At 43.9% G+C, this 14442-nt stretch overlaps 1 protein-coding gene across 1 annotated transcript in view; it reads right to left on the bottom strand.

Moving 5' to 3' along the window:
* Positions 1–5300: 5300 nt before the first annotated feature.
* Positions 5301–14442, bottom strand: part of gpr63 (G protein-coupled receptor 63) — a 21233-nt gene continuing 12091 nt past the window's right edge. Inside the window, exon 2 of the mRNA XM_057353138.1 lies at positions 5301–8113. Coding sequence (XP_057209121.1) covers positions 6804–7937 — 1134 coding nt within the window. The 5' untranslated portion in view covers positions 7938–8113 and the 3' untranslated portion in view covers positions 5301–6803. The remainder of the gene's footprint in view (positions 8114–14442) is intronic.

Consider the following 14442-nt stretch of genomic DNA (forward strand, 5'->3'; position numbering starts at 1 on the left):
ACTGGTTTTTAAAATGACCAGAAAATAACCGGAAAGTAACGTTCCCTGATGGTTATTTATTGGTAATTTTTTTTAAACCAGAAAATAACCAGAAAATAATGTTCCTTGATGGTTATCTATTGGTAATTTTTTTAAACCAGAAAATAACGTTCTCTGATGGTTATTTGTTGGTTGTTTTTTTAAACCAGAAAATAACCAGAAAATAATGTTCTCTGATGGTTATTTATGGTTATTTTTTGCAACCAGAAAATAACCAGAAAACAACGTTCCCTGATGGTTATTTTTGGTAATTTTTTTGCAACCAGAAAATAACCAGAAAACAATGTTCCCTGATGGTTCTTTTTTGGTTCTTTTTTAATGGTAAAAATAGTAAAAACTGGTAAACGTCAGTGACGTGCAATCCAGAAATTATAATATCACATTAACACATGTTAAACTGACCAAATGAAATTAATAAATGTGCCCTTTAATGGCTGAAAATAATAAACTAGTTAAGCTTAATGAAAATACAATCATATACAGTATATCCATGTGTATTTCTTTAGTGTGGTTGTCTGTTACTGTATTTGCGTGCGCTCGAGCACGTGCATTCTCCGCTCTGCCGCGCACTCCCGTCATTTAAAAATTAACGGTAATTTCGTTTTAGCTCACCCACTAACACATTCGTTTAGCGGTTTATTTATTTTAATTTTTTATTTAAAAACGTACAGATTTGAGAGTAAACTTATATTTTGTGATTTTCGATTGACTTGACACAGACCATCAACAAACCATGATATAAGGACTGAAACTCAGGGCTTTTTAATGTTATATCTAAAGACGGAGCCGCGCTATACTTCTGTGGTGGGACAAGAATATTGTTAGCCTGAAGATAATTAAGTGTTTATTCTTCTGTCAATAAAAATCTGCTTTAAATGTTGTGTTGAAGTCATTGGTTATTTTATTTCAATATCTATAATGTCTATAAAAACAACATGTTTTTTCTGCTTATAATTTATTGAATTTATTTTGATTGGAAAATTGCTGTTCCCTATTTTTTGTCATTAACAAAACAGAGGAAAAGTCTCCCTAGATTCATGAATTACTTGGCCACACCCCAAACCATGTGACCAGTAAGCAGTCCTCCCAACCAGGATCACATGGTGAGTGGATAGACTTTAATGTTTAAAAAAAATGCTGCAAAGCCAGAATTGTCGAGGTTGAATTGTCAATACTGAAACAATTTGTCACTACCGAATCAACTGACTGTTTCGTTATTGACATGTTTGATTCTGTAGCGATATTCAATTCATTATTTTATTTATAATAAATCATAACATTAATATTTTTGCATACACTAATATTCCCAAAAGTACAGTCAGAGGATCAGGGATGGGCCTATATGGATACATTTACATTTAGGCATTTAGCAGACGCTTTAATCCAAAGCAATTTACAAGAGGTGTTACAACCACACTTTTAAAATACTCGTTATAGGAAGGGGTGAGCAACATAAAAAGGACACGCAAGATAAAAGAGCAAGTTAACTTTTTACTAGGGCTGTACAGCCCACATGTCACCTTAAACAGCAGGCAAGAAGTACAATAAGAAATTATAGCTGCAAAGCAGCGATCATGGGCCCAAGCTATCAGCGCAACTGTAACCCTGGTGGCATCAGGAAAACTGTGGACAGCGGGCACCTGCATTTACAGTAACCCTAAGGCAGTCTGGTTTTAAGGGATACAGTAATGAAAGGGTTACATTTTACAGTATGTGCATTAGTTACTGTGCCATGAACAGTGAACATTTGTATTAACTAGCATTAACAAACATTAATAAGTACTGTCAAAATATATTGTTCAGATTTAGTTCTTGTTATTTAATGCATCAACTAATGTTAAAAAAAATGATACCTAATTTTAAAGAGTTACCAAAATGTACCAACATGATCAATAAGCATTTTTAAATTTCTAAGATCTATAAGCATTTAGGAAATGATTATATAAATCTAGATGACCAGTACTTGCATATATTAACTTATGCAATGTATTTGTTTGTTTATCAGTCTAACTATTGCAAACAGCAGAAAGAGGAATAAGCTTAAAAGGTTTCTGATCCTCCATCTGGTGGAAACCTTGGTATTACAGCCTGAAATGCAGTCGAAATATGTACTAGTTTTCATTTTATTTTAGCCATAGAGCATTGTAAATTCATAATACTAAGCATGGTTCATGAGAATGACTTGTCCACCATATAAAGCGTTTTGAAAAGTGTTTCAATAATGCATTTTTGCTTTTTTACTGTTACTTTAAAAAATCACCATGGCAACACCGTTTGAGATATCCAAAATCCATTTGCAATTCACTAGCTTCAATATTTTGCCATCACGTTGACAAAGCATGTTGTGAATTGCATGGAGCTTGTATCTCCCAAAATCTACCTTCAGACCAAAATAGCTGACTTCCTGTTGATTGTAGCTAATGACTGCAAATTAGAAAGTTGTCCAGCTAGATAGAAGAATATATGCACCGAATTTGGTGACTGTAAGAAAAACAATCCCCCCCACTTTTTTCAAAAGGTGGTGCTATAGAACGCCTGACTGATGCCTATTTATGAGCTTTTGCCAGTGTCTAACTATCATCAGTTCTGATGTGTGTGTCAATTTTCATGCAATTATAAGCATGTTAAGTGCTTTAAAAACACCTTAAAAAGAATATTCAAGTTACGTTGCCATGGCAACAGTATTTAAGAAATAAAGAATCCTTTCTCAGTTTCACATCTGCCATGTTTTGACATTATGCAGGGGATGTGTGAAGCAAATCAGGTAAAAATAAAATGCTGATTTCAAAGCTATTAAAAAATGACACACTTCCTTCTGCCAGTTGGTGGTGCTACAACTTTGACTCATAATAGTCACATTTATGTGATCGGCTGCATAGAATGTAAAAACTGCTGAATTTGAATCAAAATGAAAGCATGTATGAGGAAGCTATACCGTTCGAGATATCAAAAATCTCTTCACAATTTTGCATCCCCAATGTCTTGAGATCAGGCAGTCGGGTGAAAATCCTAGGAGTGTCGCAAATTCCAGAGCATGTGCTTTTCAAACAACTGTAAATAGCTTATTTCCTGTTGGGTGAAGCATAGGACATGCAAAAGTTGTTTGGCTTGATGAGATCTATGTGTGTACCGAGTAGGGCTGCAACTAACGATTATTTTGATAATCGATTAGTTTGGCGATTATTTTTTCCGATTAATCGATTAATCAGATATATGTAATTACATCTTACATCAAAAAGTGTACTTAAGTACAGTACTCAAGTAAATGTACTTCGTTACCCACCTCTGAAATATATAAACCACCATATATAAACCACAAATTGGGTTTTACTAATATAATCTTTAATTTTGTCATTTAAAACACCTCTCCCCTTTAAACTTTAAAACTGCGCAGCTTGAAGAGATGTATGCAGAACACGTCGGACTTTAAAACTGCGCACCTCGCGTTGTTTCATTGACAACTAATTTCATTATCGATTATTATCGATTTTATCGATTAGTTGTTGCAGCCCTAGTACCGAGTTTCAGATTTATATATGTAAGTATATATGAGATATGCAGCAAGACTTTCGACTTTTTTACACGGGACGCTGTATAGGCCCTGTGCCACACCTGGGTCCCAGCCTCTGTTGTGTCCTAATGGCCACAGATTCTAACGTGTCTGCCCATTTTAAGAGTTTTTGAGCACGTTAAAGGCCCCAAAACATTGAAAGAGAAGAAGAAAATGAAATATAGCTTCAAGTACGGGGTCAATCCCTACAAGGGCACAAAGGGAAATACATGTGGACATTTCTGATGATTAGTTTCTGCAAAGCAGATACTGTATGTAAAAGCATAAAGAGCACAATATGATTGCTTATAACTTTTGGTATCGTTGGACTCGGCAAGGACATGACTCCCACGAAAATCTGTTAACCGCAGACAAAGTTATAGGCCTGTAAATATATTTCCGAAACTTTATGGGGGGGATACAGTACTCTCCCAGGGTATGGTGTTGATGACCCATACCGAATTTCGAAACGATACGTTAATGCTAAGGATGTCCCGAGCCGATCGCAAAGATCACAAAATGGACCGGGTTGCACACACACACATGTCCGACACTGCCTCCCAGTCTGATCATAAAACCAATACAGACTAACGTATACAATAACAGTTTAAAAAGCGACACCTCATGAGAGCGCCCTCAGCAAATAAAACCTACACTAGCAGACAGTAAACAGATTCACCAGCTAATAAACTGTGATTATAATAAATCTTAATATTAAACTGGTAACGTTACAGTGAACTAAACATATGGAACTGACTGTAGTAAATTTACCATTTATCTGATAAAATGTCACTGTTATGCAGAATAACAGCAAATATGCACAATATGTTAAATTGAAGACTGACAAGTCAAAATCACTCGTCTCAAATTAAGTTCACATCAGCAACCAGAATGAATTGAAGCATGGCGGCCTATTAAATAATTTATTACTTACATTTTGATGATCAAATTACTTGATAACAAAGTCTTCCTCCTGTTGTTTTGACAACGTTTAACAGCTTTTCTGCGCGCACATTTAGAAAAATGATATGATTGGTCAGTCTTACTGTCACTTAAAATGAATCTCTCCCTTTGATTTACTGTAGTGTCAGCCAGCGGTATGCTAATTGAAGGCTCCCGACGTAAGCACACGTTCGACTTCTTGCAGGCTGCGCAGACAGCGTATGACATCGCAGAACTGCGACTGCTCTGTGATCTTGAATTGCTCTCGTGAGACTTGGAAATCTCACATGGACAGAGTCCCCATCGATCCAGAAAGTCAAATATACATATATAATAAGGAAAGTCGGCAGACTTTTATTGAAAAGAATATTTTGTTTTTTTAATAGTTTAAGTTTTTAAATATATATTTTTAGTAAATATCCAATAAAAAAATAAAAAAACCTCAGCTGGAGTTCGGTTCGTTGTTGCCCGCAGGAGTGATCTCTTTACAAACTATTTTTCACTTCTTTTGATTTCGCTTTTCAATATTAAAGTTTACATATCTAAATCGTAAAAGTTCCTCTTTTTGGCCGGATTACGTTTCTCCATGTCGCAAAATTTTATTTTTATTTTCAAAAGTTCTTAATTTAAGAGAATAGCGGGGTTCATCACTATATCGATAAAATACAGAGAACGACAGCGTTCGGATCACTGTCAGATTTTTTTTCCAGCTAGTGAACGATAAAACCTACTGTCAAATAGTCTCTGGCGGATCTCTAATGTATGGCTATTGAGGATCGCGACACAGGTTTTATGTCAGAATTAAAGACTGTAGCAGACGCAAAGCAGTGTGTTTACGGCGGGATATTATATGTAATGCGTATGTCTGCGCAAGCTGGCAAAACATATGCTTTACATCCCGGACACGAGCACACCTTCATCAGCGCACCTTATCGTTATACTGTAGTTGTCATTTCAATGTGAACGGCCCTTTAGAGTCGATCTGAACATCATGACAGGGTTATCACAATCCTCTCACAAAAGACTAAAAAAAACCTACCTGTATATTCTGGGAAGAAACATTTCCTTCAGAAAGATTTAGCCAGTAAATTGATCTTATCTTATATTATCTTACAGAGACTAATATTCCTAACATGATAAATTCATTAGACATTCTTATAGAACAGAGTTCTATGAAAAGCATTTATTGACCACATATTAAAAATAATTAGTAACCAATTACATAATTAGGATGCATAAAGTTTATTTTATTGTGGTGTATAAAAGTGTATTTTGAGTCATAGCAAGTTGAAATGATATAGCACAACATTTTGACACATTGAAGTTCACAATGTAGCCTACATTTCTTTAATGTAAAAGCACAACACATTTATCAATTACACAAAAAAAATACATTTTTATAGAATATGTAATAAATTTGAGGACATATTGTAACTATTACACACACACACACTATATTGTAAACATATTTTCTCTTTATACATTCTCTACCTTATGAACTGTAAGTACAAGTTGCTACTGTCTGTTTATAATGTAAAAATATATCCTACAATTTACAAATTGTGGATTTCCTTTCATTGAAGTACACAAGAATACAGTCTCTCTAAACTTGGATAAAAATATGATAGAAAATGTATATTAAGTCACAATTTTAGTAGTTTATAAGTTGGAAATATTGTTTTTAATTCCCTGACTTCATGAACACAAACTCTGGAATAACTGGACAGTGTGTGCAGAATTATTATGCAAGTTCATACAATCACTTATAAATAATTATATACAAAATTAGCAGTAGTTTTTAAGATTGATGTAGTTTGAAATTGGTCAAATGTGCTTGGGCAAAAAAATATAAAAATATCAACAGCACTGTAAGATCATTATACAGTATATATGTATATATATATACCCGTTAATTCACGCTTTCATTAGATAGCAATGCTTTTTTCTTTTCACACTATTACAGACAATAAAATAGTTAAACTTGTGTGTAAAAAAGCAGATCATACATTAATGGCATTTAACCTAAAGGAAAAAAAACATTTTCACCAAATATAGCAGCGCCTGACTCTTATACTGAACATTTATAGTCAGTTATAAGTTATAAGATAAAAACATTGTGCAATTTAAGTAGTTTAATGTAAACTCTCTTCAGTAAAGTCTCTTACCATTAAAAGTTCCTGCAGTTTTAAGAGCAAACATATCACAGCTTGTCAAGATTGTATTATAAAATTTACACAACAAAATAAAAAACATCAAAATTAAAAGTTCTTCGCTATATCACAGAGCGATGCTCCCCGCACACATAAACGGCACTGGGACGGATACGTCTCTTAGTGTGGCCAGGCAGCTGAGGAAAGAACTTGAAGTACTTGGGCATTAGATCTAGGCAAGCATCACGAAACTTCTTGATTCGCCAGTAGTAGATCAAAGGATTCAGAGCTGATTTGAGGTAGCACATCCACAGTAACCATGTACTTATTTCAAAGAAGTTCTGCCTGTAGTAAAAGGTATGACTGAAGGTAGATAACAGACTATAGGTGGCAAATGGAGCCCCGCATGCAGTAAAGACAGAGAAAAGAATAAGGATTGTGGTGAAGGCACGTGTTTTAAAGCTCATGTCAACGTTCATCTGAAAAGGCCTTTGTAGACTCATCAGACCCAGCTTGCTGGCCTGGCTGAGACAGATAGAGTCAGGATGGGAGTGAATGCGCAACGCGTTGTGGCGTAGCCTATTTAGGATCCCCATAAATGTGTACAGCATGACTAAAAATGGTACAAAGAAGAATACCATCATAATTAGTACTACATAGGCATGGTAACCACGCTCAACTGTGTATCCAAAAACACACTGTGGTGCTCTGGGGGGGATGTATAGGGCAGGTTGTCCAATAGCAAGAGGGAAGGAAAGGCAGAACGATGTAGACCATGATACTGCGATCAACACTTTGGCTCTGCGTGGACTTAGTTTATCCTGCTTTTGCACAATGATCAGGAAGCGGTCCACACTGATAATAAGCAAAATAGCAACCCCCTCCAACACAAACATCCAGAAGAACATAGCTGAAATGCGGCAAAACACCTCTCCAAAGATCCACCGTGTGGTCACCATGGTAACTAGAGCAAAGGGCATGTTGAGGACTGCTAACATCATATCAGCAAAGGCCAAACTGGCTAGCAAGATGTTAATAGCAGAGCGCATAGCGGCTCTCTGGTAAACCATCACACAGATAACCATGTTGCCCAGAAAGGCAAGCAGCAGCACACAGATGATAACCAGACATAAAAACACTTGAAGGGGCAGGTTAAGCCCCTGAATGGGGTCCTGCCACACAGTTGTGGGTGTTACATACTCAGCCAGTGTCCTGAAGTCTAGGGAGGTGTTGTCTTTTGTAGAGGAATTCTCCATTCTCCTCTTATATCCGTTGACTGGGTCAGTTTCCCAGGCAGAAAGAGCAGAGGGGGCTAGGCTGCCCAGAAGCTACAGGTGGCCTAGTGGGGAAATAAAGTATCCTTCTTGCATTTACATTGTAAGGAAAGCTTGCTCAGTCAATATGAGAAGTCACTAGCCAGATGTGGCAGATCCTGGAGAAGAAAAAAAAGAGATGTCTTAATTTACAATGCAAAAAACATATGGTCAAACTATGTAACTATGTTTCCAAACATTTGTCACTTACTGAATGTTTGGGAATATAAATATGAATTAACACATTGTCTGTAAATGCACGTGGTTCGTTAACTAGACTGAACTTTGTGCTGCATGATACAAAAAAAGAATACTGTAAAAGTAATACAACCAAAATCTCCGCATATGGCAATCACGGCGCAGACTTTCAGAACTTGTCCTTCTCTGCACTGAAAGTAAGCGTGCGTGTCAGGAGGACGGAGAAAGAGTGTGCACAGAAAAAGGTGAAAGGGACTTTTTGACCAAGTTAAATGGTAAGATGCTTTATTGCATTCCTTCTTTACATGCGGTAAATAAAGTAACTTTATTGGTAGTTCATTGGTAATGAACGTGATGTATTCCCGTTTGTAAAAATGTATTCATTATTATCGAGTAGTTTTAAAAATAGCTTTGAGGTGAGATCTAGTCTAGTAAGTGCGACAGCATCGTTACGTGATGTTTAAGGAAAATGTCCATTAATTTTACTATTTGTGGCTTGTGTTTAGAATATATGTTCCCTGCATTTCAGACATTTTGCCAATACACATTTATTTTGCACATTTGTGACTTGAATCTGGCTTATTTTTTTATTTATTTATTTATTATAAAAGGTATAATCTGTTCTAAAAAAATTCTGTGAATTAATCTTTGATTGTTTTTTTGGTGCATCAATGTTGCACTGCACTTTGTGCTGTACCCTTGTTAACCACCTGGTGTCGTCCCCACATGCACGCACGCGATTCGACTATCAGTTGACTACAGGCAAGACATGACAATTCTGATTCCACTATGTAAATTCTTAGTCGAGGACACCCCTTAATTCATGTTCCCTTTCTGTCGGTCTCTCGACGTTGTGTCGAGCCGACAGATGGGGTTCGTCCTTGAGAACCTATCGCTTCAGACTTCTTTAGAAAAGGCCAATGAAATTGGCGAATGAAATTTGCATGCCGGACTCCGCCCCCGGATATCCGGGTATAAAAGGGAGACGGCGTGCTGCATTCATTCACCTTTTTTTCTTCGGAGCCTTCACACTGATCGACTTTGAGACTTCAAACTCTACGCCAAATTACTGCTGGAATCTTACGACGTGGTGCAGTGGACTGTCCCTTCCTGCAGCGACTTCCGCTGGGCGTCTCGGCAGTTCCAGAAGTGTTTTGAGTTTTTTTCTCTAAAAGAGCAAATTTCTCCAGCGTGGCATGTCCCGCTGTTCTCCTGGGTGCAACACACTCATCAAGGAGGGGGACGGACACGAGGTCTGCTTCCAGTATGCTGGGGCAGCCCTTGTGGATACGTCCTGCCCTCACTGCGGGCGGTTGACGATTCAGACGTTGTGTCACGGGTGGCTGTGTTCCCACGGGACTCAGCCAACACCTCGTCTGCTTCCCGTTACATGGCAGCAATGGCTATGGCCCTGCCGTCCGCTACGGCGAGCAGCGAGGGTGATATGAGGATTACTGTGAGCGCTAATCCGTCAGCCACCGGCCCGCTGACCGTTCTCACCTCGTCTCGCTCGTCTGACCGTTCCCCATGAGACGGTCCCACTGTCTTGTTCCTCAACCACGTATTCGGAAATGGTGCGTGATGATGAGAGGTCCGTTGCAGCATCGGAGGGTGACTTACTGGCATCTGACTCTGATGATTCCTCAGAGCTCCCTCCCTCGGGGGGTCAAGCCCAGGAAGAAGCGGACGTCGAAATGTCAGCCATGCTTTCCCGGGCCACCGGCATTGGGTTGCAGTGCACCGCACTGCCTCTCCCAACGCTCGCGGCTGGATACATGGTACCTCGGGTTTGAGAGTTGATCCAAGCCGCACTCGCTCCTAGTGCCGTGTTTTCCCGGAAGTGCATGAGGAACTTAGTATGACCTGGAACACCCCCTTTCGGCGCGTGCACGTCAACTAGTTCCATCGCCCTTTCTTCCCTCGATTGTGGGGCAGCTATAGGATACGTTGATGTCTCCCAGGGGCTCGACCTAGACTCCCGTCCAAAGCATGTAGGTTTCTTAGGTGTCGAGAGCTTACTCTGCTACGGGCCAAGCTGTCACCTCTCTCCACGCAATGGCCATCCTGCAGGTCCATCAGGCCAAGGCGTTGAGAGAGCTCCACAAGGGTAAGACCGACCCAGCGCTTATGCAGGAACTCCGCCCCATCACCGACCTCGCTCTACGGGTGACCAAGGTGACCGCGCGGGCCCTGGGTTGGGCTATGTCCACACTTGTGGTCCAGGAGAGACACCTCTGGCTGAACCTTGCACAGATGAGTAATGCCGAGAAAGTCCGCTTTCTCTACGCACCCATCTCGCAAGGGGGGGCTGTTTGGTGATACTGTCAAGCCGCAGTTCTAAAGGAGCAGACAGAGGATATCAAGCATATCCTCCCCCGCCGCGACTCGGCCGCCCTCTGGCCGTCGAGATCCCGTTCACCGTCTGCTTCCCAGCAGCCCTGGTCCTCTTCAACGCCCTTCGGCTCCGGCGCCACCCACTCAGGCGGACCCCCGGAAGAAGACATCGAAGAGAAGACCACCACCCCATCAGCAGCCGTGGAGGAAGCCGAAGCGACCCTCATGGGAAGACCCCAGGGAGATCGAGTATACCTTCAGGCCTGACCCCAGCCATTCCATCGCTGGTTGGTCAATTCGGGACGGTTCCTGCCCCGTCCCAACAGCCCACTTCTAAGAGTCCTAAGCACTCTTAATCGACGGTGCGTTGTGCTACATCATCGTCTGGGTATTATCACAGCCGCTGTCACCCTCACGGTGTTCTGCAACTCAACGTTGCTGCGATACCCAATGTCGAGGATAATCATCAGCCTAAGCACTCTGGTGTGTGGTGTGTTGTGCTACATCATCGCCAGGCAGATAAAACAGCAGAGCCGATCTCCTCTCCGGGGGCCCCCCCCCACGGCGAGGGATCCGCACTACCAGCCATCGAACCACCCCCGGGAGGTAGATGAAGCAGAACGTACCCCTAGCCTCCCTGTCTCGGTCCCTGTGAGCCTGACAAGAGCTTCCCAAACCGTCACGGTGACTACGGGATACTATCCATCTCGGCTACGCAGTCCAACTCCTCAGACGCCCGCCCAAGTTTCAGGGCATCCTCTCAAACCTCAGTCAGAGGCAAGGACGCTCCCATGCTTCGGGCCGAGGTCGCCACCCCTCTGGAGAGGAAGCGATCGTGGTCGTCCCTCTGGCCGAAATGTTCAACGGGTTTTACAGCCCGTACTTCACCATCCCCAAAAAGGGGGTTGCTGGATCTGCGTACCCTGAACAGGCACCTACTCAAGCTGCCGTTCAGGATGCTCATGCAGAAGCGCATCCTGGCATCTATCAGATGTCAAGATTGGTTCATGGCAATCGACCTGAAGGACGCTTACTTTCATGTCTCGATTCTCCCTCGTTATCGCCCGTTCCTACGGTTCGCTTTCGAGGGTCGGGCATATTAGTACAGAGTCCTCCCTTTCGGTCTGTCCCTGTCCCCACGAGTCTTCACGAAGAATGTGGAAGCCGCCCTCACTCCCCTCAGGGAGAGAGGTGTGCGGGTACTAAACTACCTCGACGACTGGCTCATTTTGACACACTCGCAAGATCTGTTATGTACACACAGGGACCTAGTGCTTCGGCACCTAGATCGATTGGGACCACAGGTCAACCAAGAAAAAAGCAAGCTCTCCCCTGTGCAGAGCATCCTCTTTCTTGGTATGGAACTCAACTCTGTCTCCATTACAGCGCAACTGACTACAGAGCGCGCTCAGTCAGTGTTGAACTGCCTGGAATATTTCAAGCAGTCAGTGGGCCCCCGAAACAATTTCATAGGCTCCTGGGCACATGGCATCCTCGGCGGTGGTGATATCCCTCGGGTTGATACACATGAGACCACTTCCAACACTGGCTACAGAGTCGAGTTCCCTGGAGAGCGTGGCACACCGGCAGCAGGCGAATGGTAGTTACACCTCTCTGCCGACGCACCCTAACCCCTTGGTCTTCAATGACCTTTCTACGGACGGGGGTCCCTCTCGGGCAGGTCACGAGGCGCGTTGTGGTGATGACAGATGTCTCCCTGCAGGGTTGGGGTGCCGTGTGCAATGGGCACGCAGTGTCGGGGCGATGGACGGGCCCCCGCCTGCGCTGGCATATCAACTGCCTAGAGTTGTTGGATGTGCTACCTGCACTGAAGGGTCTACAACCTCTCGTGCAGGACAAGCACGTGCTGGTCCGGTCGGACAGCACAACTGCCGTAGCATATATCAACCGCCAGGGTGGCGTTCGCTAACGGCAGCTAACACGACTCGCCCAACGCCTCCTCCTGTGGAGTCCGCAGGTGAGCAGATCCCTGCCAGCCACACATATCCCAGGTGACCTGAACCAGACAGCCGATGAGCTCTCTCATCAGTTGACGCCTCGCAGTGAGTGGCGACTCCACTCCCGCGCAGTCCAGCTCATTGGGTACAGTTCGGGCAGGCTCAGGTAGACCTGTTCACCTCCCTGGACACCACCCATTGCCCGCTAGGGTACTTCCCGTCCGAGGCCCCCCTGGGCACAGATGCTCTAGCGCACATCTGGCTGTGGGACAAGCGGAAGTACGCCTTCCCCCCAGTGAGCCTCATTGCACAGACCCTGTGCAAGGTCAGGCAAGAGGAGCATCAAGTGTACTAGTTGCGCCATACTGGCCCAACCGGACTTGGTTCTCGGAGCTAATGCTCTTGACGACAGCTCCCACATGGCCGATTCCCCTGACGGCTAAGACCATCACTCAGGCTAGGGCCCTGGCCACTAGGCGGCTGTACGCCTGTAAGTGGTGCCTCTTCTCATCCTGGTGCTGTTCTCGAAGAGAAGACCTGCGGAGTTGCTCGATCGGGAACGTGCTGTCCTTCCAGAGACTAATCTCTCCCCTTCCACACTGAATGTGTATGTAGCCGCTATTGCCGCTCATCACGACCCAGTTGCTGATAAGTCTCTAGGACAGCACAACCTGATCATTTGGTTCCTAAGGGGCACGGGAAGGCTACCGCCTCACCTGCGCTCTGTACCTTCTTGCGACCTTGATGCGGTCCTGGAGCCCCTCGGAGATGCCGCTCTTTCTCACCTCACGATGAAGACGGCTCTCCGGATGGCGCTCAAGAGGGTAGCGGACCTACAAGCATTCTCTGTGTCCACAGATTGCCTAGAACTCGGGCCCGGTGATTCTCACGCTATCCTGAGGCTACGTACTTAAAGTTCCCACCACTCCCCCTAGACACCAGGTGGTGAACTTACAGGTGCTCCCCACCGGGGAGGAAGACCCAACCCCATTCGTGTTGTGTCCAGTACGCACATTGCGCCTCTACTTGGACCGCACGCAGAGCCGCAGGAGCTCTGAGCAGCTCTTTGTCTGTTTTGGAGATCAGCAGAAGGGGAGGGCTGTCTCAAACAGAGATTGGCGCACTGGATCATGGACGCCGTCACTATGGCGTACCTGTCCTAAGATCGCCCGTGCCAATGGCAGTGAGAGCTCACTCCACACGGAGTATAGCCTCCTCGTGGGCACTGGCTCGAGGCGCCTCTCTGGCAGACATCTGCAGAGCTGTGGGTTGGGCTACACCCAACACCTTCGCGAGGTCCTACAGCCTCCGTGTAAAACCGGTATCAGCTCGAGTCTTACAGGGCATCAGGTAAGACCGACGGCCGGTAGGGTGTACGCCTATGACAGTACCTTCCCCCCTTTTTTCTAGGTGGGTCAGAGTACTAATTTAGCCTCCCTTCTTTCCCCACTGGGTGAAGAAGAGGCACTCCATCCATCACTAAGCAAGCAACTCCTGCGGGCGGGCTAGGCAGAGCAGCTTGAGTTATCCACAACATAGCTCTTGTGCTACCGGACGTTGTAACCCCCCATCAGGACGGTTCCGTCTGATGTATCCTCATGATTGGTTCCCACCTTGGTAACCCGTGACTTTCCCTAGGTGGACCTCCACCTTGCGGTTAACTCCTTCAGTCTGCACTTTCTTCCCATGAGTTCTCCCCCATCGGTGAGACCATGTTGGTATCTCCACTAAACTCCTCCCTACGGTAGGAAGTGGTCTCTGTAGCGCATCCCCCATTTGAGGAAGTAGCGCTTACCCAGTGGCCTTACGGTACCGGGCGGCTTCTCGCTGTTAGAGAAACAAGGCCGCTGCCTGTGAGGGCCAAAGGCAGGGGCCTTCCCACCTTTCAAGAAAAGCTCTGGGACCCCCTACCTACCCACTGGTAGGTTACAATTTTGCGGTAGCGCTCACGGCTGACA

Source organism: Triplophysa rosa, linkage group LG15, assembly GCF_024868665.1.
Source record: "Triplophysa rosa linkage group LG15, Trosa_1v2, whole genome shotgun sequence".
NCBI classification, from domain to species: Eukaryota; Metazoa; Chordata; class Actinopteri; order Cypriniformes; family Nemacheilidae; genus Triplophysa; species Triplophysa rosa.